The 21,457-nt window shown below is 44.1% G+C and overlaps 1 protein-coding gene across 3 annotated transcripts; it reads right to left on the bottom strand.

Moving 5' to 3' along the window:
• Positions 1–107: 107 nt before the first annotated feature.
• ccdc92ba (coiled-coil domain containing 92Ba) lies at positions 108–10,861 on the bottom strand. Of its 3 annotated transcripts, none has more exons than XM_029255291.1 (5): positions 10,841–10,861; positions 9,722–9,849; positions 8,133–8,275; positions 6,504–6,551; positions 108–3,473 (listed from the first exon to the last, which is right to left on the bottom strand). In XM_029255291.1, exons 3-5 carry the CDS (start codon positions 8,260–8,262, stop codon positions 2,749–2,751), a joined length of 903 nt encoding a protein of 300 aa, XP_029111124.1. In that variant the 5' UTR covers positions 8,263–8,275; positions 9,722–9,849; positions 10,841–10,861; the 3' UTR covers positions 108–2,748. The 3 variants fall into 3 exon arrangements, with proteins under 3 accessions (XP_029111124.1, XP_029111123.1, XP_029111125.1); XM_029255290.1 differs by lacking the exon at positions 10,841–10,861 and adding an exon at positions 10,193–10,251; XM_029255292.1 differs by lacking the exons at positions 6,504–6,551; positions 10,841–10,861 and having other exon boundaries at positions 9,722–10,219.
• Between the last annotated feature and the right edge of the window lie 10,596 nt (positions 10,862–21,457).

Below are 21,457 nucleotides of genomic sequence, written 5' to 3'. Positions count from 1 at the left end.
TATCAGACCAGTGTATAGTGAACAAAGTTTAGACAGCAAATAAACCCCATACCCTTGACCATTTTTTGTCAATTCAGAATTTTATTAAAATAAGTGTACAGCTGTAAGCTCTCTGTAAATCAACCACAGTATGTGCGGTAAAGACAAATCAGAGGAATCTCAGCCAGTAAGGACACCACTGAATTTCAGCTTTTCCAGCGGATGCATCCTGGGAGCTAATCTTTTTCAATATACCTCGTACGGCAGAAAGGATGCTATGTATTATTGCTAGAAACTGCTAACAAATAAAATAAGCAATGAGTAGAACTGCTTTTATTTATTTTGTGGGCAAGTTACTGGGTAAGTTAGAATGTATAAAGGCTTACGTCTGAAAGAAAATCGCATATTATTCAAATAAAAAAACTTTTCAAATCATTGCCTCTATGTTAGTCTGGAGTAGCTGCAACTTGTGAAGAAAAACTTAACAAGGAATTATCAAACAAATTCCATGATAATAAATATCATAATGTATACCGTACATGAAGAAATAAGTAGTTTTTGAATGTGCAGTTTCAAACATTTAAAATGGAAAAATAAGATTTTTGTTCAAATATGACATGACAATGTTCCATTGCTAAATTTGCTACTTTATAGAAATTGTGCAGCAGTAATAACCAAAACAAAACATCTGAAATGACTTTTAAATAAAATTATTGTATTTGTGTAATATAAATCCAAAGATTAAATAGAACGTGTTAAGCGAAATTACCCTATTGAAAATGACAAGTACAAAACTTTATCATGTCAGATTACTCCTTTCATCTGGAAGTCCAGCTCATAGTCTCTGGGAACATGTTCCTTTAGAGTGACCTCTGCTTATATTCATCAAAAACATAAGACTGTAGATTACTTAGATAAATACTAGTCAGGGATTAATAATGAACAAAGGAACAAGTCATATGACAACAGATAAACTGCAGTAACTTTAAAATTTTTGTACAATGCTTATTTTCAATTGTGTGACATCACAGTGAGAAGCTCTCTGCAGAGCCAGGAAATGGCCAGCCATTTTCAAGCCAGAGCGAGAGCTCAAAAAGCCCAGAACACGTGCAGCATGGTGGACAGGACGGAGTGAGAAACCAACGCCCACCGGTTTCTTCAAAAGCAGTGCACTGCCACAAACATACTAGTGTAAAACATAGGACTGAAGTTCAGCATGCGGCAGGCCTTGAACACAGGCTCCACTGCAGCCTCAAGGTTTGCCTCACTTCTGAAGTGCAATAAAGCATTTCCAGGATCCCTGGCACCACATGTGAGATGTTGGCCAGTAGGCCATCTGCACCTCTCCCCTTCCTTCTGCTTCTGAGATAAAGGAGCAGCAGCCAATGCCAGCTCTTTTACAAGACATTTCAACAGTCTTGCTCTGCAGGGAAAAGGCATGCAACGTTACAATTCTCAAAGAAAAATGTGAATATTACAGTGTCTCGTTGCCTGTTTATCTTACTCAAGTCACATGAAGGTATAGGAAAGTTTCAACAAAACAAGAAAATAATAATAGGCACAAAATTTGAAAATTTATCATTATTGATGATACAAGTTTTACAAAAAAATTGTAGTCTTTTTCAAGTCCAAATTGCCCTTCTAATTTAAGTTAAATCATGTTATTACAGGTTTATTTAGCCACACAGTAGTGAAGTTCATCCTGCTAAAAATTAAAAGTTGGTTGCCATTCCAGATTGCACATATCCTTGAGATGCCCCAACTTATACACTGTAAATAAAATTAAGTTGAGTTAATCCACTTCAACTATAATACAATGCATTAAATATAGTTATAAAAAGCTATTTCCAATATTATTGATTACTTGTGATATTTCAGCTATTTTAGTTTACCTGCTAAAAAGATACAAGATTCATTTTCTACAGCAAAACATCTTTACATCAACAAACCCAAGACATCTAAAACACTGTTGGTCATACTGCTGGCCTTAGTCTTCAGGGTGCAATGCCCACATGTCACCACTGAGTGGCGTCAGGTCAATGCTATTCATAGGGCCTGGCAGGTTAGACACAGCTCATAATGGAGTAGGGCTGTAAGCATATGTACTAAGTACTGCAGAATTCTAACCTCCTGAGCATTCTCTCCTCCTACAGTGTTAACTAATGATAAATTTAAATTGAGTTTGTGAACCACTTATTAAATAAAGCCAATTAATGTGAGTTAATTGAATATACAGGGGTTAGCGACGAGCAGGATTAACAAGTCAGCCAGCCTGTTCATAAAACAGCTCATCCCTACCAGCCCTCCCTCAGCAGATTAAATAGACACATAATCATTGTGATAACAGGAAATGTGTTTCATTGTAACAGGGAATGCGGACCATCTAGAGTTTTCGAATTTTACTGCTCCCGAGAGCAACTGTAGGTCATTGTGAAGGGTCCATACAGAGGGACCTCACAGTAAACTGCAGAACAACATGGTAAACCTAGAAATTCTATAGGGAAAGAGGCACAAAAACTTGGAGAAATCAGAGCAGGAACCAACTACAGACACTCCATTTCCTTTTTCTCCACTTCCTTTTTACACAGAATTACAGTATAATGACATCTATAGACTTGAAAGGTTACCACCTGATTATTTATGACGGTTTGATAACAATGGTTGCTGATAGGTATTCTAAAATGACTTTCACATCACCATTAACAGTGATAATGGTGAATGTGATCATAATGAAGACAGGGCCTTGGGGTGGATACAGCCACAATGTGGCTATTCAGCCTGTGTTTCGGTAGCAGCGGTAGGGGCTGTGGTCATCAGGCATGCCGCCTGGTCCTCTACCTCCTCCAGTTCTTCCAGAGTCTCTGGCTGATCTCTAGCCTCCTCTGTTGCTTGCGGCTGCTGCTGTCTGTGTGCTGTGGTCAGGCGGAGGTGGGGCCTATGCCTGCGAGGGTAGAGGAAGAGAGCGGGGTCCGGCATGGCGGTGGGCTCCTCAGGGCCCGTCACCCTCTCGCGGGGGACACACTCTCTGGCCCGCTCTGCCCGCAGTTGCGCCGCTAGCTTGTGGCCACGGCGTTTGGGTCGGGCCGACGCAGCAGGCAGCAGAGCGGCTGAGGGAAGCCGTTCTGCAGCTCGGGGGTGTGTCTTCTGCTGGTGCGGTAGCTGCTGCTGCTGCTGCTGCAGTTGCTGTTGCTTCTGCAACTGCTGCTGCTGGTGCAGCTTCTGCCTGGTGGTGTGCAGCTGAAAGGAGAGGTAGGCTGCCACCTCCGTTTGCTTCTGCAGCTCTGTGTTGAGCACCGTGCTCCGGTGGCTTCGCCGTTTCAACTCCTCTAGAAAGCACCTCTCTTTGTCCTTCAGGCTGGCCCGCAGTGCCCCCACGAGTGCCCCCTTGTGGCTCAGTTCTGTGCGCAGCTCATCCAAAGTACGCTGCTGCTCCCTGAGCTGGGCCTCCACCTCTTGACACCTGGTCTCCAGCAGCTTTTCCTCCTCCTCCACCTCTGAGGGGCACATGTAGGATAAGTGCTTGTGAGGCATTTTCGTGTTGCAAACATTACCTTCCTCTGAAAGACAAACTAGGTTTTTTTTAAGGATGTCTTTTGATGAGACTGTTGTGTTCATAGACCAAACCAGGAGGAATTCTGTAGCATCAAAGTACCGATGCGAGACTATTACTTGTAATGAGAATTTTTGAATTTCTGTTTTGCATTTATGTAAAATGGTTTGCTTTGGTTTACTTACTGATTTTTGTGTATCATCTTTCATTGATTTCATTGTCATGTCATATTGTGTGCATTTCCTGCAGAGACTGCTAAGCTGAGCTGCATCAGTTTCTCCTCATCAATATCTGTGGTGTGCTGGGTATAAAGTCTTGGCATACTCCTGTTTTACAAGCCTTTTTGGCTCATTGGGTAAATGGCATAATTTTGGCTCTTCCTGGCAAAATTTGCAATTTTCACTGGTTAATTTTTCTCCCTGGCCAGGTAAATTTTATAGGAGACTTATTTTGACTTACAGAAGATTTATACATGCTAACCAGTGACTTTAAAACCATATAAAGTCTCTTTCTGTTGATGTAATGCACTCATACTTTTCTGTGAGATATACATCAACTTTGGAGAAAAGCATCTGCTGAATGAATAAATGTAAATATAAAATGAGATTTGTAAACACATTGATACTTTCATAGATTTAATTTTGAATTCATTCATGTACATCATGTTCCACAATTTGATGTTATGAATTAAATTATTTCCCATTTAAAAAATATATATATCCAACACCTTAAGTATCTCTGAATTTGGATGTTATTCTGTTATTTATAACTACATAATACTTCCCTGTGTTATTTGTAATATTAGAGTCACAAACATGCATGTCTACACTCAGCTGAGAGTTGGCAGTAAGATGTGAGTGAGACTGCCTTCTTTCAACCCAGTGTTTACAGCTCGTGCTTGATGTTACTGAGAGTTGATAACCAGTAACTATGAGGAATGTTGAATGTTCAAGGGATGAATTTCTCAATGATAACTGATTACAGCTCGAAGTTAATAAAAATGATAAAATCAGAAGTCAAAGTATTTTTATTATAGCTAAGATTTTTACAGATTCTAACCTGTAAATAGACATCCATATTATTAGAATTATTCATTTTGCTAACACTTTCTCCAAAGGGTCTTACAGTATTAAGGTACTTACAATTATTTACTCATTTAAATAGAATAGAGTAATTACCTTTATCAAGCATACTACAGCTGATAGTGGGAATCAAACCTGCAACCTTTGGGTCCAAAGACAGCAGCTCTAACCACTACACTACCAGCTGTGCTTGTTATTAAGTTGTACCATCTGTTATTAAATTTTTTGGATTGTGCTGATAATAAAGAGGAAAGACTAAAGCTGATGAATGTTACACCTGCATCAATCAGAAACCAGGACTGAATAGGAACTTGCAAGGATAATTCATTTTTTCATTTTTATTTTAATTTTACATGTATTTTAATTTTAAGTTAATGAAAATAAAAATGTTACACTGTAATGACTGTGCCCTGCTTTGCATCCTATGCTTTTAGAATAGGCTCGAAACCTCAGCAACCCTGTACTGCACAAGCAGTTATTCAAAAAGGATAGATGGAAAACATCCTGTAACATTTCCATTTATTTTAGCATTACCTGACATTTTTACAGAAGCTAGCCTATGAATAAATGGAGAGACACCTGTATTATGTGTCTGTTATTGATTGTGATTAAGCAAGAAAAATGAGCTTGATGTTTTGAATAAATGGAGTGAGGGGCAAACTTCCTAATTGCATTCCTCCAAATTGTGAAAAATGAAAAATTATGAAATATGAAAGAATATATTGAAAGACTTGGAAAGACTATAGTCTATTTTTATCAATCTTCCTCAAAAGCTCAAAAACCACTAACTTAACTGAGAGGATCCTAGATCAGTCATGGACAGAGACTGCAGACAGGGTGCATATGGACACAGATTAGAGGGCATTTTGTCTGCCAAGCAGATCCCAGCCTTCTCAATCCCCAATAAAAGGGGCTACTGACAGGCCATGCCATCTGTCACCATGGAATTTAGACTTGGGGGAATTTTGCCATGCTGTTTCATTAGCCATGTGTGACTTCTGACCTCCCAGCAGCATCATGAAAGAGCCAATGCAGGATTATATTGTCTAATTTGTCAACAATTAATGGCAGCACAGCTGTTTTCGATGTTTTAAGGCCACCATTGCATCAAGTGCTACACAGATCCTTGTTGGCGTGGCTTAAAAGTAATACAATACAAAGTGCTTTTCAGCCCCGCTCTCTCAGGGTGGGTAACTCTTGCTCCTTCTGGATCAATTAATGCAACATTCCCCATCCTGCCCCCACCCACTGTTTTATCCCCAGTCACAGACAGTGCCTCCCACCTTCCCATGTGAAGTCATGCTGCAAAAATAGAAAATGCTGTGTAATTTGACCTTCCTGTCTTCCTCGCTCTTTCTCTCATTCCCTCTTTGTGTAGGTCTGTGCAACCACTCTCTAGTGACCTCTCAAATCAGCCACTCCTACATCTTGATCTCTTGCCTGCACATGAGCAGTAATGGAAACCCCTCCTCCAGGACACACAGACAGAAAAACACACAAGCACAGGCAATGGACTGAGAGGAGAGACAGACAGATCAATTGCAAAATATCTGGTGGAAGGAACAGTCACGGACTATAGGACCAGCTCACATGGTCAGCTGTAGCCTGCTGACCAGCAGTACCAATTTCATCTGATACAGTACATGCTAAAAGACCTCGCAGCTACTTCCAGGGCCTATGAACACAGTAGGCTGCCCTGTTGCAGTCTGTGAACATAGCCTCCAAAATTCTAGTGTTTTCCAGCTGCAATGTTTTTTTCAGATATTCTACAGATGTTTACAATACTATGAAAAAACTAGTCAGCCCTTCAGCACTGTCAAATAAGCAGAGCCTCAGACTAAATCAAGGAAGGATCATGACCCAAGGAGGAAGAGAAAGATTTAAGGGCTCACCTGCTTGGGTCCTTCCTGGGGGCTTCACATTCAGCTCACAGGTCAGTTCTGAGGAACCAGCAAAGAGATTAGAACTAAAATAAGCATCATCCAGCCAGCTAATTATTTTGTTGAGCAAACAAGTTTCATGCCAGCTATGAGGCAAGGGAATTAGATTTATTTAGCAAACCTATGGGAAGATTTTTTATTTTAATCTTCTGTTGCATTCACTCTGAGTTCCACCCACAGCTGACTGAAGTGATGGTTTCATGAGATGTAATGTTAAGTGGCGCCTGGCTGGTTCATTTTCCAGTGCTGTGCAAATGATCTATCAGCAAACACAACCCTCAGTTTGAGCTGCACTCAGCTTAGACTGAAGGGCAAGGCAAAATGAGAGCCCACCCCCTCAAAACAAACCTCGCCAGCAGACTGACAGCCCCCTCACCCACTCTCCATCTACCCAGCCAGCTCAGCATATCCGCTGGGGGGAAAAAAAAAAAAAAGGGTGGGGTGGGGGTAGTAGGATGGATGGACAAGCCGCTTACTGAATTACTCAAGGGGGAGAATAGGACTCCTGGACTGCCAGGAAGATATTGACTTCAGGGCTCTTTCAGGAATCTCGCTACTGAATTTTTAAAAAAAAAATAAATAAATAAACAGCCCTTCACCTACTTCATCCAAAGTCTTTGACATGATATCCAAAGGCAGACTACAGGATAAGTTATCAGGACCAGTACCAGTGAGACAGAGATTATAGAATATTTCACACCATGTTTTTAAAAGTTCCCGAGTCTGATTACCACAGTGCAGGGATATTTTAGTTTCTATTTCAATATAGCACTGTTTAAGTTTTCCAAACAATGCATGCTTGTTTTATATTTTCCATTTATGGTTTATTAAAGACTCAATATTTTTCAAACATTTATTATTTTTAATGATTACAGCCTTACTTTTATTCCCTAACTGCAATCTAGATTTCTGCAGTTTACCTTAAATTTCATCTTTTGCAGAAGACAAAAGCACACTTTATGCCGAATTCTTTCATTAGGCGAATTTAAGAAAAAAAATAGATTAAAGGGGATTTTTTTTTGCCTTAACAGTCACCTACTACACTACATGTTACAAAGCTACTGGAGAGCTGTCACATACGACACATCAAGTGACTTAACAAGAAGGGACAAAGGCAAGGAAGGAGTGGAGAGGTTCCTCTGGAGTTGAATTGTACACAATGCAGAGGAAGACAGGAATCATACAAATGGTGTGTTCTGCATCTGAGATTTTATTCTGCTGCAGACTGACTCCATTAAGTCTTAATGGGGCCTCTGAGTCTCAGCTCACTCTGTGGTTTGATGTCAAACACATCTGTCAACCTTCTATATATCCTGTCATCTTACCTCCCTTCCTAGACCTGTGTGTATGACTGCATGCAATTATATGCTGACTAGCATGTTTACTATATTATTATATATATAAAAAATATATATTTTTTTAAGATGGTACATGAATGACTCACTGCATTACTAAGTTGTTCTGCAGTGTTGCGACTATGTACCTGTGTATGGCTGTGTATGATGGCCTGTCGATAAATGAATAGGAGGAAGCAGCAGGTCATGTGATGGTTCAAGTGGCAGGAACATGTGACATACTGACCAGCACAGCGCTTCTGTAAAGACAGGATCTCCAGGTGCAGACCATGCAGCAAGGCCAGCTGCTCCCTCCGCAGGAATGCCACACTCCTCTCCACACTTTCCACCTGCCGTGCCAAGGAGCTTGTTTCCATGGTGACCCACACCCTGTCCATCAGAGAGCAACTCTGGGGTCAGTGACTACAAAACCCTGCAACCCTGCAAGTGCATGGCACTCGTAAATGCGATTTCATCAATTATTTAAGAATAGCCAACTTCAGATTGTCCTGTGAATTCCAGGCAGGCCATTCAGTTGGAGTTTTTGACAGGGTTTCCGAAAGCCTTCAAATCACGAACACTTTGATGTTCTAACCGGTATCATTGTCAGAACCAGCTGTTCCACAATGAAAAACCCGATATAACACTAGCAGCTTGGGTTCAACAATGAAAATCTGGACCGTCTTCAATTCCAACCACAACCTCACTGCTACAGTTTTTCAAAAAAAAAAAGGGAATTTTGCTAACGATCAGATTTAGATGAGAGTTTAGACTACTGCAGTTCAGCTGCTAGACTACATGGTACATCTTCACTGCTTTAAATATGCATAAGCCATCTGATGCAAAAGCATTATGGTAAGTATTCGATACATTTTTAACATGCTTAAAGTACATTACTTAGTATAAGAAAATGTCTTATTTTAACCTGTTTTAAGAGATGCTGACAAAATTCATTTGGACATATCCAAGGCCACCCCTGAGTTTTACTCTAAGAAGATTATTATATAATATGGAGCTTAAAACTTATGATTACATTTCGTTAGCCTTTTCTGATTGCGCTCCAAAATAAGCACTGTGTATATCTATATGAACTGCAGGGACCTATGACAAGTTGTCATGGTTCAGAATTCACAAGAAAAAAAATGATGCGGCCTTGGCTTGAACGATGAATGGGTTTGTTTTCCCCCCCCCCATCTCTAATACATGGATAAAATTGACATACTTGCTAAGGCTTTGCTGCAAATAATCAAGGTAGAGGAGGCTCTGTGCTATGTGTCTTGGCTGCCAACTCCAGCTATCAGCCCAGTAAATATTATAGCACTTTACTTTACTTTTGAATACAGAACTGGATATCCCTTTCCCGCCCCAGGTTGGAAAGCCTGGGATCATGTCGGAAAGTTCTCTGTGAAGCCCACTCTCGCTTTACTACTTACCGTGAACTCATACTACCTTGATTCAAGGCTTGAACTAATGAGTAAATCGTTGAGGAGATGATTATGTAACACTCCAACCTGTTTTTACACCACCACCACCAGCCAAAATGTTATCTTCGGAGAATCATGTGTATCATGTTCTCTGCCATTACATTAGGCTAGGAGAACAGAGAGAGATGTGACGGGGCGACATGTGATGAATGTTACACTGTCTCAGTGTTCGCTGCGTTACCGTTACGCGACTCGCCGGCGGAGATGCGCAGCGGCGGCAGTGGACACGGACGGTCCGCGTGAGCACAACTGTCCGAACCCAGCAAACAACACAACACAACAACATGATGATCCCAACACCCCCGCGTTCCTGTGGTAGAATGAACGCCGCGCGGTTTCCTCGCTAGCCTACCTCGTCAGTTGGGGTGGACGAGCGACACAGCAGCAGCGCCGAATTCAGGACGACGCGCTCTTCTGCCTCATGGAGAACAGTCCTTGAGCCCAAACCTTAGCCTGCGTCCTCAGTTGTTCTCTTTCATCCTAAGAGAGACAGCGCAGTAAGTTCCGCGGCAGCTAACTCCTCTGTCGGACACGACACACACGCGATATTTCCACTTCAGGATGTTGACGCAGGAAACAAGTGGAACGCGCAGCCACGGAATGATGCGTTAAATCCAGGACGTGTCAGAACAGCACCGAAACAGCGCGCAGCATCTGTCGAGCTCGTGCGACGCGCACATCCAACCCGCGCGCATCCCGGGTCACAGCGTATCACCGCTTATCGCGATAGCCCTTCACATATCGCTGCGCCACACCGCGACTGGCGCCGCCTCTTCGATGCGCAAAAGCGGGCTTCTCGCCGCAGGACGACCGAGACACCTACAGCTGGAATGTAGCACCATTCGCCCTTGGAGCGGGAGCCGGAAGATGCGGACCGCGATGAAAACAAGGCATCGTGACCGGAACACGCGCTGCGGACGCGTAACGACAGTGCAGCTCATTGGCGCGCGCCACCTTGCCCTCCTCGCGCCAGCGCAGCTGGATTCACTTTACAAAGAGCGTTTGTGTGTCTCCTTTACAGAAAATGAATGCTCGCCATCCCCATTATTGTAAACAGCTGCAGTAGCATGAGAACATGTTCTGCATTGTCTGGTGTGCGCGACGTTTCATGTTTTCAGACACCCTCACTGACCGTAACTGTCCCGGTACCTGCTATTATTTCTGAGGTAAACGACATCACATCGGCTGTTTTTTTTTTCGAATGAGTATTATCTTTTTTATATATTATTGAACAAATCACACACAATACAAGAACGTTACGGTTAATTCAGAACAGTCAATCTAGCAGAGGGGGAAAAAAAACACCTAAAAATTACAAAACACTCCAATATACCATACATCAAGACCTTAAATATTACAAGAATAATAAACAGTCTTAACTTAATGGCCTTCTTATTATCACACTCCTCGATAGTGTTTATGTGCTGCTTAACCTCTTTAAAAAAAACAGAAAATATAGGTTTTTTTTTACATTAGCAAATTTTGATCGCTCCTTTTTCGTCCAGTGAGCTCAAACTCTGTGAGGCGACTTCTCTGAGTCAAGGGTCACGTGCACGTGCGAGTATCGCGACGAGTCAACGTCGCCGCACCTCACGTCTCAGATAATAAGAAGCAGATAAATCCGCACGGCTATTTCGTTTCATTGTCCGAAACCCCCTTAGTCGGTTAAATCTGTGTCTCATACGCACGTTGCTTTTTATTTCGCCTGTTCATTTTTTGCTTCCTTCGGCAGGCAGATGTGTGACACGTGAGCGCATCTGATCTGGGGATAGTATTGCCCGTATTGATTGACTGACGGTGAAGGTCACGTGGCAGGAAGGAACGTGTGTGTATAACGTGTGTTTTAACTTGGGGCCTTGTAGTCTCTGTGTGTGTGTGTACGTACACGCTCCTTACTTTTGATTACTAATCGGACTGCCTTGTCCAATACGATTCTCATTTAGCTAATACACTTACAATGATTTACCCATTTATACAGCAGCATATTCTTCCTGTATCACAAGTTCAGGGGACCTTGATCAAGGGTATTTCAGCAGGAACAGCATTCTAAACAGGAACTGTCTGCTTCCAAAGTGGCAGCACTAATGCAGACTGCCTGCTACCTGAATACAGTACCTGTACATACTGTAATACTGTGTACATTTATTTACAGGGATTTTTTTAACTGGCACAAATAGGAAAAGTTATCAAAATTATTCTACAACCTTTTTTTCCAATAAACTCGGTGTATTGCTGCCAGTCATTATTTACATTTTTTCTTATTTCTTTCTGTAACACTCCTGGGGATTTAAAGAATGAATAAAGACATAAACAACCTTATGAGTCGTATCCATGCTATCCTGGTGTTTCAGGAAATCTGTCAGTGCTGAAGGAGAGAGGTGGCTCCAGTATCAGACCAGTGCAGGTGGAGTGAAGTTTATACAGCAAATAAAGCACAATGTGGTCAGACTGGAAGGTAACAGTTGTAACCACGGGGCCATTTATCGGGCATTTCTGTCCATTTATGAGGACTAACTATAGATTTTGGGTGCTACTTGACAGCTGAGCTGCCCAAGACATGTACATTTACATTTATTCATTTAACATTTTGGCTCCAGCTCTATTAAGATCTTAGCCTCCATTAGGTCTTGCTTGCTTTAGTCTGATATAGTAATTTCCCCCATTTGGGAAATCCAAGCAATTTCAGCTTGTTCTGTGAGTGTACGTTGTTTTCATAGATTTTTGAGTCTTTTGGATTAAAGGTTGAATTGCTACATAAATGCTGGATATGATATGTATGTACAACTCTGTTTAAGTGTATGGGTACATCATAGCTAGGAAAGGAGGCACACAGGTAAACAGCCAGAGAGCATTGCAGAGTAATTAATGAAGATAAACTGCCATTACATTTATTCATTTAGCTGACATTTTTCTCCAAAGCGACTTACGGTATAATAATAAAAACAATAACTGGTACTCAAAGCAGACACAGCAAAGTGCTTTTTTCAGTCTTTTTGTGGTTTCACAGTAATTGAGTTTACTCGTGGGCTGGATTGCATTGACTCTGTGCAACATAATGAGCGCTGTATTACAACATCTTGTGGGCCAGTATTGGCCCGTGGGCCATCAGTTTGAGACCCTTGGATTAAAGCTTCACCAGCAATCAACCAACCATTTTAGGTACAAAATTTATCCTGGGCTATATTTTCTATCACTTTATTCTCTGACAGAAGACGGGTTTCTTTCACTTGACATTGGCAAACATTTGTTGTTGATCTCAGACCAATCTGGATTCCAACTGGCATTTTTTTACATTGATTTTATGGAACCTGAGCTGATGGGCTGGCTAATCCAGCATCTGACTGTGGATAGTGGAACCATGTAACTCGAACGCTTTTGAACTCATACAATTCGGAACTCAAACGAGTTGTTCCAGAAAGAAATGTTTCGGAAATCGAACCGATGAACCTTTCAGGCTAAAACCTGTCGGACACACACACACACACACACACACACACACACACACACACACACACACACACACACACACACAGAGAGAGAGAGAGAGTAACATAATAATTTCCCTTGTGGGATCAATAAAGTATATCTATCTATCTGAAACCGCTTGTCCCATACACGGTTGCGGGGAGCCGGAGCCTAACCCGACAACACAGGGCGTACGGCTGGAGGGGGAAGAAACGCACCCAGGACAGGATGCCAGTCCGTCACAGGGCACCCCAAGTGGGACTCAAACCCCAGACGCGCCAGCGAGCAGGACCCGGCCAAGCCTGCTGCTGCACCAAACCCCTGTGATATAAATAGAATTTTTAAAAAAATTTTCATTTTTCTAAGTAGTTAAATGTGTATACATTGCAGTATAGTTTACAATATACAGTACAGTATATAACAACTACAGTGGAACTGTCATGCTGGTGCACCGGAAGGAAGCTGTCAGACCCAAGTGCAGAGCGTCAGAGTTTAACGGGGAAATCCAAAAAACCGTAGTCAAAAACAAGTCAAGAGTCACCAATGGACAAACGAAACAAAAGGGGAAATCCAAAAGCCGTAATACGAGAAACAAGCAGGAGAATGGAATCCGTGAAATCAAGAGAAGGGCAGGAGAGGAGACGGGAGAACAGGCAAGGGAACGAGTGGAACGAGGAAGGTAGGTAAGACAATGAGCACATACAAAGAGCAATGAGCAAGACTGAAACAAGGTTACGCCTCTGCATGCGCTCTGAGCCTCCCTTTTATGTGCCTGTTCCCTGATCCGCCGCAGGTGATCCTTGTTGCGCCGAGGGGGGTGTGATAGTAACCCCCCCCTTCCATGAGCAGCCCCAGCCGCTCGGCAGCGACCAGGCGGACGGCTGCAGGGTCTGGGTGCGGGACGGTCCGGGTGGTCCCTATGGAAAGCTCTGATGAGGTCCGGGTCTAGTACATCGCGAGCTGCCACCCAGCAGCGTTCCTCAGGTCCATAGCCCTGCCAGTCTACCAGGTACTCAGGACACCACCCCGCCGATGGAGTCTAGCAGTGCCCAGACTGCAAAGGCGGCGGCTCCGCCATCCTGCAGGGGAAGCGGAGGAGGAGAGTCCAGCTGCGGTTGGTGCAGGGATACGGCGTAGGGCTTGAGAAAGGATGCGTGAAAGGTCGGCTGGATCCTCAGGTGCTGCGGCAGCTGGAGGCAGTAAGAGACTGGAGTAACGCAACGCAGGATTTTGAATATACCGATGTATCGGGGGCTGAGTTTCTTTGACATGTATGATCCCCGGAGACCTCTGGTGGAGAGCCAGACCTGTTGCCCGGGCAAGAAGGAGAGCGGATGCCTCTGGCGGTCCGCCTGTCGCTTCGCTTGGGCCTGGCTGTGTAGGAGGTGTTGTTGAACAGTTTGACATACTTTTGCACTGTCCCGATACCAGATGTCGATGGCTGGAATGTCACTGGGGCCGAGTTGCCAGGGAAACAAAGGGGGCTGGTAACCCAGCATACATTGGAACGGGGAATATCCTGTGGACACATGAGGCAATGAGTTATGGGCATACTCGGCTCATGGTAAGTACTCTACCCAAGTTTGTGGTTGAGCTGAGCAATAACTGTGCAGGAACCGGCTGATGTCCTGCTGCAGTCATTCGACCTGTCCATTCGCCTGTGGATGGTACCCCGAGGTCAAACTGACGGACACTCCCAACTTTCCCCAAAAGGTTTTCCATAGTCGGGATGTGAACTGTGGTCCTCACTCAGAAACAATATCTTCTGGTAGTCCGAAGAGACAAAACATGTGGAGGAACAGGAGTTCTGCTGTCTTCAGAGCAGTTGGGAGTTTAGGGAGGGGCACCAACCGGCAGGCCTTTGAAACCCTGTCAACCACAGTCAGGAAGGTTGTCTTACCATCTGAATTAGGAAGATCCACCAAGAAGTCCAGTGCGATGTGAGACCAGGGGCGGTTTGGAACCGGTAGGGGTTCTAGTAGTCCAGCGGGGTCACTGGTTTGAAAGCTTGGGTTGGGTGCAGACCTGACATGCCCGGATGTAGTCTTGTGTGTCCTCTGCAAACGACGGCCACCAGAAGTATTTCTGCAGGAGCATCTGAGTCTTACTGATTCCTGGGTGGCCTGATGCGGGATGATCGTGGATCCACTTCAGGACAGTGTCTCTCATCTGTGGAGGCACATATTGCTTCCCGGTGGGGTTACCTGGGGATTCAGGCTCAGTTGTCTGGACCCGGGTGAGGTCTTGTGCAAAGTCCCATTGGATGGGAGCCACGAAGCAGGTCTGGGGCAGGATAAAGCCTGGGTCTCGTTCTGTGGGTTCCCGCTTGTATATGCGGGATAAAGCGTCAGCCTTGGAATTCTTACTGCCGGGCAGGTAGGTTACCATGAAGTTAAACCGAGTAAAGAAGAGGGCCCACCTGGCTTGTCGGGGGTTAAGTCATCTAGCCATCTGCAGATTTTCCAGATTCTTATGATCTGTGAGAGCGACGAATGGGTGTTGGGCCCCCTCAAGCCAGTGTCTCTACTCCTTCAAGGCTAACTTCACAGCCAAGAGCTCCCGGTTCCCGATGTCGTAGTTTCTTTCCACCTGGGACATTTTCCTGGAGAAAAAGGCACACAGATACAGCTTGGGAGGATTTCCCTGACATTAGAAAAGCACGGCCTCGACCCCTGTCTCAGAGGCGTCCACTTCCATCATGAAAGGTTTGTCCAGATCCAGGTGTCAGAGGATAGGGGCCACTGTGAACCAGTGTTTTAGGGCCTCAAAGTCTTGTTGTGGTTCCTCAGTCTTGGGGAGCCGTGCCGTCTTGGTGGAGGTTAAGGTCGTCAACGGGGAAGCCAGAGTGCTGAAAGCCCTAATAAAATGTCAGTGAAAGTTAGCAAACCCGAGAAAGCGTTGGAGGGTTTTTACGGTGGTGGGTTTTGGCCATTGAAGGACAGCCCGGACCTTGTCCGGATCCATGGTGAGGCCATTTTTACTGAAAACAAACCCCAAGAAAGAGACCTGCGTTTGGTGGAAAAGGCACTTCTCTGCCTTAACAAAGAGGCGATGCTTCAGCAATCAATGCAGCACCTGATCGACCAACTCCACCTGTTGTTCCTGGGAGAAGGAGTAGAAGAGGATGTCGTCGAAGTAAACCAAAACGCCATTGCTGATGAGGTCTCCTAGGACGTGGTTTACAAAAGCCTGAAAAACCTTGGGAGCGTTAGCAAGCCCAAACAGCATAACCAAATATTCATAATGACCCAGGGAGGTGCCAAATGCAGTCTTCCATTTGTCACCCTCGCAGATACGGATGAGGTTATATGTGCTGCGCAAATTTAGCTTTGTAAACCACTGGGCCTAGTGGACGTGTTCCAGGGCAGCTGAGATAAGAGGTAAGAGGTGAGGGTACTTCACCGTGACTCTGCGGAGGCCCCTGTCCTTTTTTTCTACGAAGAAAAATCTGGCCGAAGCCAGAGAGGAGGAGGGATGGCTGATACCTGCCGAAAGGGCTCGGTGATGTAACGCTGCATGGTCTGCTGTTCCTGAATGGTGAAAGGGTATACCCGGCCTCGGGGAGGTGTTGCCCCAGGGAGGAGATCGATAGAGCAGTCCCAGGACCAATGTGGAGGAAGTACTGCTGCTTGCTCTTTGCTGAATACCTCTGCCAGGTCCTGATATTCTGGGAGGATATCGACCTGCGGGTAGAGTCAGAGCACTCGACAGAAGTGGCAGGGAAGCCACAAACATGTCCCTTGACATTGTGGCCCCCATGACACCAGTTCTCCTGTGCTCCATTGGAACACCGGGTCATGCAGGGAGAGCCACAGGAAACTGAGAATGACTGGGGCCTCGGGCGAAGGAATCAAGTAGAACTGTAACTGTTCTTTGTGACAAGCCCCCACCTCCAAGCGTCGAGGCCTGGTCTGGGTGTTCACAAATCCCTTTCCCAACGGCTGACCGTCTACGGTGTTCACCCTCATCCGGAACTCACACACATGCCGGGGAACCTGGTGGTTCCTTGCAAACATGGTGTCCATGAAGCAACCGGCAGCCCCATATCCCACTAATGCTTGTGTTTCCACCGTGGTAGTGCCCCAGGACAGAACAATGGTGACCATGAGTCTGTTGCATGTAAGGGTTCCACTCACCTGGGGCTCCGTACAGACTGGGCAGTCATCACGGAGATGCCCTGGGTCTCCACAAAAGAGACATAGAGGGCCGTGGAATCTCTGCTGTCGTTCCTCTGTAGTGAGGCGGCCATGCCCTAGCTGCAGGGGTTCTGAAACTTTCCACGACAGGGAACATGTCGTCGGAATGGGTCTCGGGCAGAGCTCATGGTCCCGGGCTTGGTTGTCAAGAGTAACGGCGGTCTTGATAAACTGATTGAGTGTCCACTTTTTGGCCCGGAACGGCAGTTCCTTTCTCAGCCGAGGGTTCAGTCCATGCCTGAAACAAGCCAGCAGAGCGTTCTTATCCCAGCCGCTGCGCTCAGCTAGGATCTGGAACTGTATGCTCCGCGGTGGGGCGGTCGTCTTGCTCAATCTCCAGAAGTAGCTCATCGAGGACCTGGTTGGCGGAGGTGACATCAAACATAGCAGTGAAATGAGCTTTAAATTCCTGGTACATGCACTGGGCACTGCTCTTCCAGGAGGCAGCGGCCCAGTCGAGCGCTTTGCCGGTCAGGAGAGAGATTAAAAATTCAATCCGGCTATGTGCCTTCCAAAAAATTGGGGCAGAGTTGCAAAAACTAGCTCGAGCTGCAGCAGGAAGCCCAAGCACCGAGACGGAGAGCCATCATACCTGATAGGCAATGCCAGCCATGGGTTATGTTCGGGTGGCGTGGTAAGAGTTGCTAGGGTAGTCGTCTTCTCACCTGGATCAGTAGGAGTGAGCTGCCCTGTAGCCTGCAGAGCGCTTACCAGATTCTGAAATGCAGTGATCAGACCGTTGAGCGTCTGTTCATACGCTCCTTGCAGCGATCCCTGGCGAGACAGCGCTTGCTGGAAGCGCTCTTACTCCACTGGGTGAAAGGTGGAACCTTCTGTCACGCTGGCACACCGGAAGGAAGCTGTTAGACCCACGTGCAGAGTGTCAGAATTTAACAGGGAAATCCAAAAAAACCGTACTCAAAAACAAGCCAAGGGTCGCCAATGTACAAATGAAACCAAAAGGGAAATCCAAAAGCCGTAATTCAAGAAACAAGCAGGAGATCGTGGAATCTGTGAAATTAAGCAGAATTCGGCCAAGCCTACTGCGGCACCACTACCCCGTGCTATAAATCGAATTCCGAGGCACTTGATGTTTTGACTAAAATCCTACACGACATGAAAACTTTGTTCATTGATCCATTTAGATTGTGTACCTTAACAGCGGTCCCAGCAAAACAGTAAGAAATGATGGGATTCACAACACATATGGAACTTATAGTGATGTAGTAAGATATCTTAAGCCTTTTATGAGGTAGACAGATCTTCAGGAAACATATTTCTCATAGGCTGACAGAAACACAGGTCTCCAGATTTTTCCTTACTGAAGACAGATATTTTGAATAAACTGAACATAAGGTATTAAAACTTAAGCAAATAGTTATCACATCTGGGACTTGAATTTTTAAGCTACCGAGTACAATTTTGTTTTGATACTAGAGATGCAGGAGAGTGTGGGGGCATGGTGGCACAGTAGGTCTGGCCTGTGCCTGCTCTCTGGTGGGTCTGGGGTTCGAGTCTTGCTTGGGGTGCCCTGCAATGGACTGGTACCCTGTCCTGGGTGTGTCCCCTTCCCCCTCAAGCTTTGCACACTATGTTGCTGGGTTAGGCTCCAGCTTGGTGTAACCCTACTTGGGACAAGCAGTTTCAGTCAGTGTGTGTGTACTAGAGATGCTTTTGGTAGTCAAGATTTGCCAGAAAAAGTATGTAATTTGGGAACATTGAAGGAGATGAGGCAGCAAGTGGGACATGATGAGACTTCACACACACACATTTTCTGAACCGCTTGTCCCATATGGGGTCGCGGGGAACCGGAGCCTACCCGGCAACACAGGGCGTAAGGCCAGAGGGGGAGGGGACACACCCAGGATGGGACGCCAGTCCGCCGCAAGGCACCCCAAGCAGGACTTGAACCCCAGACCCACTGGAGAGCAGGACCCAGTCCAACCCACTGCACCACCGCACCCCGACGGTGAGACTTCAGTGGGGGGTAAAATTATGTGCTGGATTCTACGAAATGACGTTCCAGTGATGGAGTCCATGTTAGCCCATTTATCTAAAATCACCTGTAGACTACACCTCTTTGTTTCAGATGAATTAGCCCCCAAATATTTTTCAGGTCACCAAAAAAACTATGTATTGTTGGACAAGAAAAAAGACAAATTTGCATGTTCACAGGTTAACGCAGGACCACATGGGATTTGGGTTAGGCCTAATTATCCTTTCCACTAAATAAATGTTTTTCAATCTATTTGACGTATTCAATTTGAAGGAAAAAAGCTTGATGCGACAACAATCGCTTGATATCATATCCACCACTGTACTTCACGGTTCTTGGGGTAATATACAGTGTTTGAGTCTGCATTTCAGCTTAATAGCTTCACTTTGGTTTCATCTGTCCAGAGGACAGTGTCCCAGAAGGGTTGTGGTTCATTCAAGAGCATTTTTGCTAAGCCATACTGCAATGGTCTATGTGGAGAGATTGGGTTTTCTCATAGCTACTGTTTTCATGAAAACCATACTTTTTCATTCTTTCATGAAATTCAACATTAATTTATCACAAAGCCTCTAACTCCCTAGATTTAACATTTAGGTGCTTCGAAATTCCTCTGTGCACCTTACAGTCTGATGTTGGTGTGAACTTGCAGCCCACTTCTGACCAAATTGGTAGCAATCTTGCATGTACTCCATTTGTAAATCTTTGTCACTGTAGAGTGATAGATTCCCCATTATTTAAAAATGACTTAACAACCATTTGCAGGCTGATGAGCAGAAACAATTGCATCCTTGAGGTCATCAGAGTCTTTGGCATGCTGTGTCAATACCCGAATGTTCGAGACTAAACTCAGTTTTTTTTGTTTTTATATACAGTTTGTGATCCTTTGGAATTATATATATTTCTGCATCAATGGCACCTAAAAATAATTTAAAAGTAATCTAACCTTCATCTAAATCATAATAATAAACTGTATAATTTAACCAACACACAAAATATTTTACATTGCCATATCTTTATTGAACAAATGTTTTAAACAAACAAGGACATTGACGAAAAAAAGAATGTCGACCGCTTGGAAAATAACATTTTGAAAAGAGGTTAAGTGGAGCCAGGTATTCTAATTAATGAGTAGGGTATTCCAGTCAAATCAAGTGTGGTTTTGCCATGTCCTGCTGTATAAAAAAACCACTATTTTTCACTCCCTACTTTTCACAACAGGTTTGCTGACCCAAAACATATCTGAATAACCAAATACGCCACTTGGCCAGTAACACTGGATATAATAGTGTTAAAATATGTGGAGCAGACTCTGACCTCTTAAATACAAGCCAAAACATATCATAAGTAGGCAAATAAGACTACATGCCAAACACTGTTTATTCCATCAAACAGCTTAACTCAAATACATTTTCCATTAACTTAAAATTTCCTGTCATCATATTTCTAGGGCAGCTTTTTTTAAATGCTTTAGATTCTGCTATAGATGTCTAAAATACATAAAACCATTTACTTCCATTGAGAAGGGGGCCTGTATTGGCAACAGAAGACAGACCTGCTCAGGACATGCAGTTATTGAAACTGGATGAATGAAAGGTTGGATGGATGGATGAAAGAAAGAATTACTGGATACATTTGTTTTTTTTTCATTCAAAGGAAAACAAATATAAATAATATAAATTTAAATATATATACAGTATAAATTAATATACCGATACAATTATTTACTAATTTATACAGGTGGGCAATTTTACTTTAGCAATTCAGGGCAAGTGCCTTGCTTAAGGGTACCGCAGCTGGAGGCGAGACGCAAACCTGTAATCTTTGGGTCCAACGGCAGCAGCTCTAACCACTATGATATCAGCTACCAAGTTTGTCTATGTTGTAGGTAATAACTACTGAATTAACAGTGTCTATTTTGATGGGATTTCATGATATTCTAGCAAAAATGGGTATCGATTTGGGGACTCAGCAGTGCTTTTTCTACCATTGAAACTAATGGTAAATACACACACACGCAGTCTGAAACCATTTGTTCCGAGCAGGGTCGCAGCGAACCGGAGCCTAACCTGGCAACGCAGGGCGCAAGGCTCGGGGGGGACACCCCGGATGGGACGCCATTCCATCGCAAGGCACCCCAAGTAGGACTTGAACCCCAAGCCCACCAGAGAGTGGGACCCAGCCAAACTCACTGCACCACCGCACCCCCTAATGGTAAATACTATTTCAGTTATGAGAATTGACCTTACAAAGGTTTTCAATAAATTACCTTCATAAGGTGGGGAAAGAATATCTAATAATTATTTGCAAGAAAAACCTTAGTATTTAAAGAGCATTGAATCTAAACAATAAAACATGGGGACAATAACTTATACATTCTTTAATAGTAAACCATTATGTTACAATTACAAGGAAACATACATTATACAATATA

This window comes from Scleropages formosus, chromosome 10 (assembly GCF_900964775.1).
Source record: "Scleropages formosus chromosome 10, fSclFor1.1, whole genome shotgun sequence".
Lineage (NCBI taxonomy): Eukaryota > Metazoa > Chordata > Actinopteri > Osteoglossiformes > Osteoglossidae > Scleropages > Scleropages formosus.
Note: the sequence above shows the minus strand (reverse complement) of the source record. Positions and strands in the feature narration are given on the sequence as shown.

What these genes read in the sequence shown, in the direction of transcription:
- ccdc92ba (XM_029255291.1), bottom strand. Translation starts at nt 8,262, where the DNA reads ATGGAAACAAGCTCCTTGGCACGGCAGGTGGAAAGTGTGGAGAGGAGT. An exon ending in TTTACAGAAGCGCTGTGCTG is followed by an intron (nt 6,552 to 8,132) that starts GTCAGTATGTCA and finishes CTGGTTCCTCAG; the next exon opens with AACTGACCTGTGAGCTGAAT. An exon ending in CCCAGGAAGGACCCAAGCAG is followed by an intron (nt 3,474 to 6,503) that starts GTGAGCCCTTAA and finishes TGTGCCCCTCAG; the next exon opens with AGGTGGAGGAGGAGGAAAAG.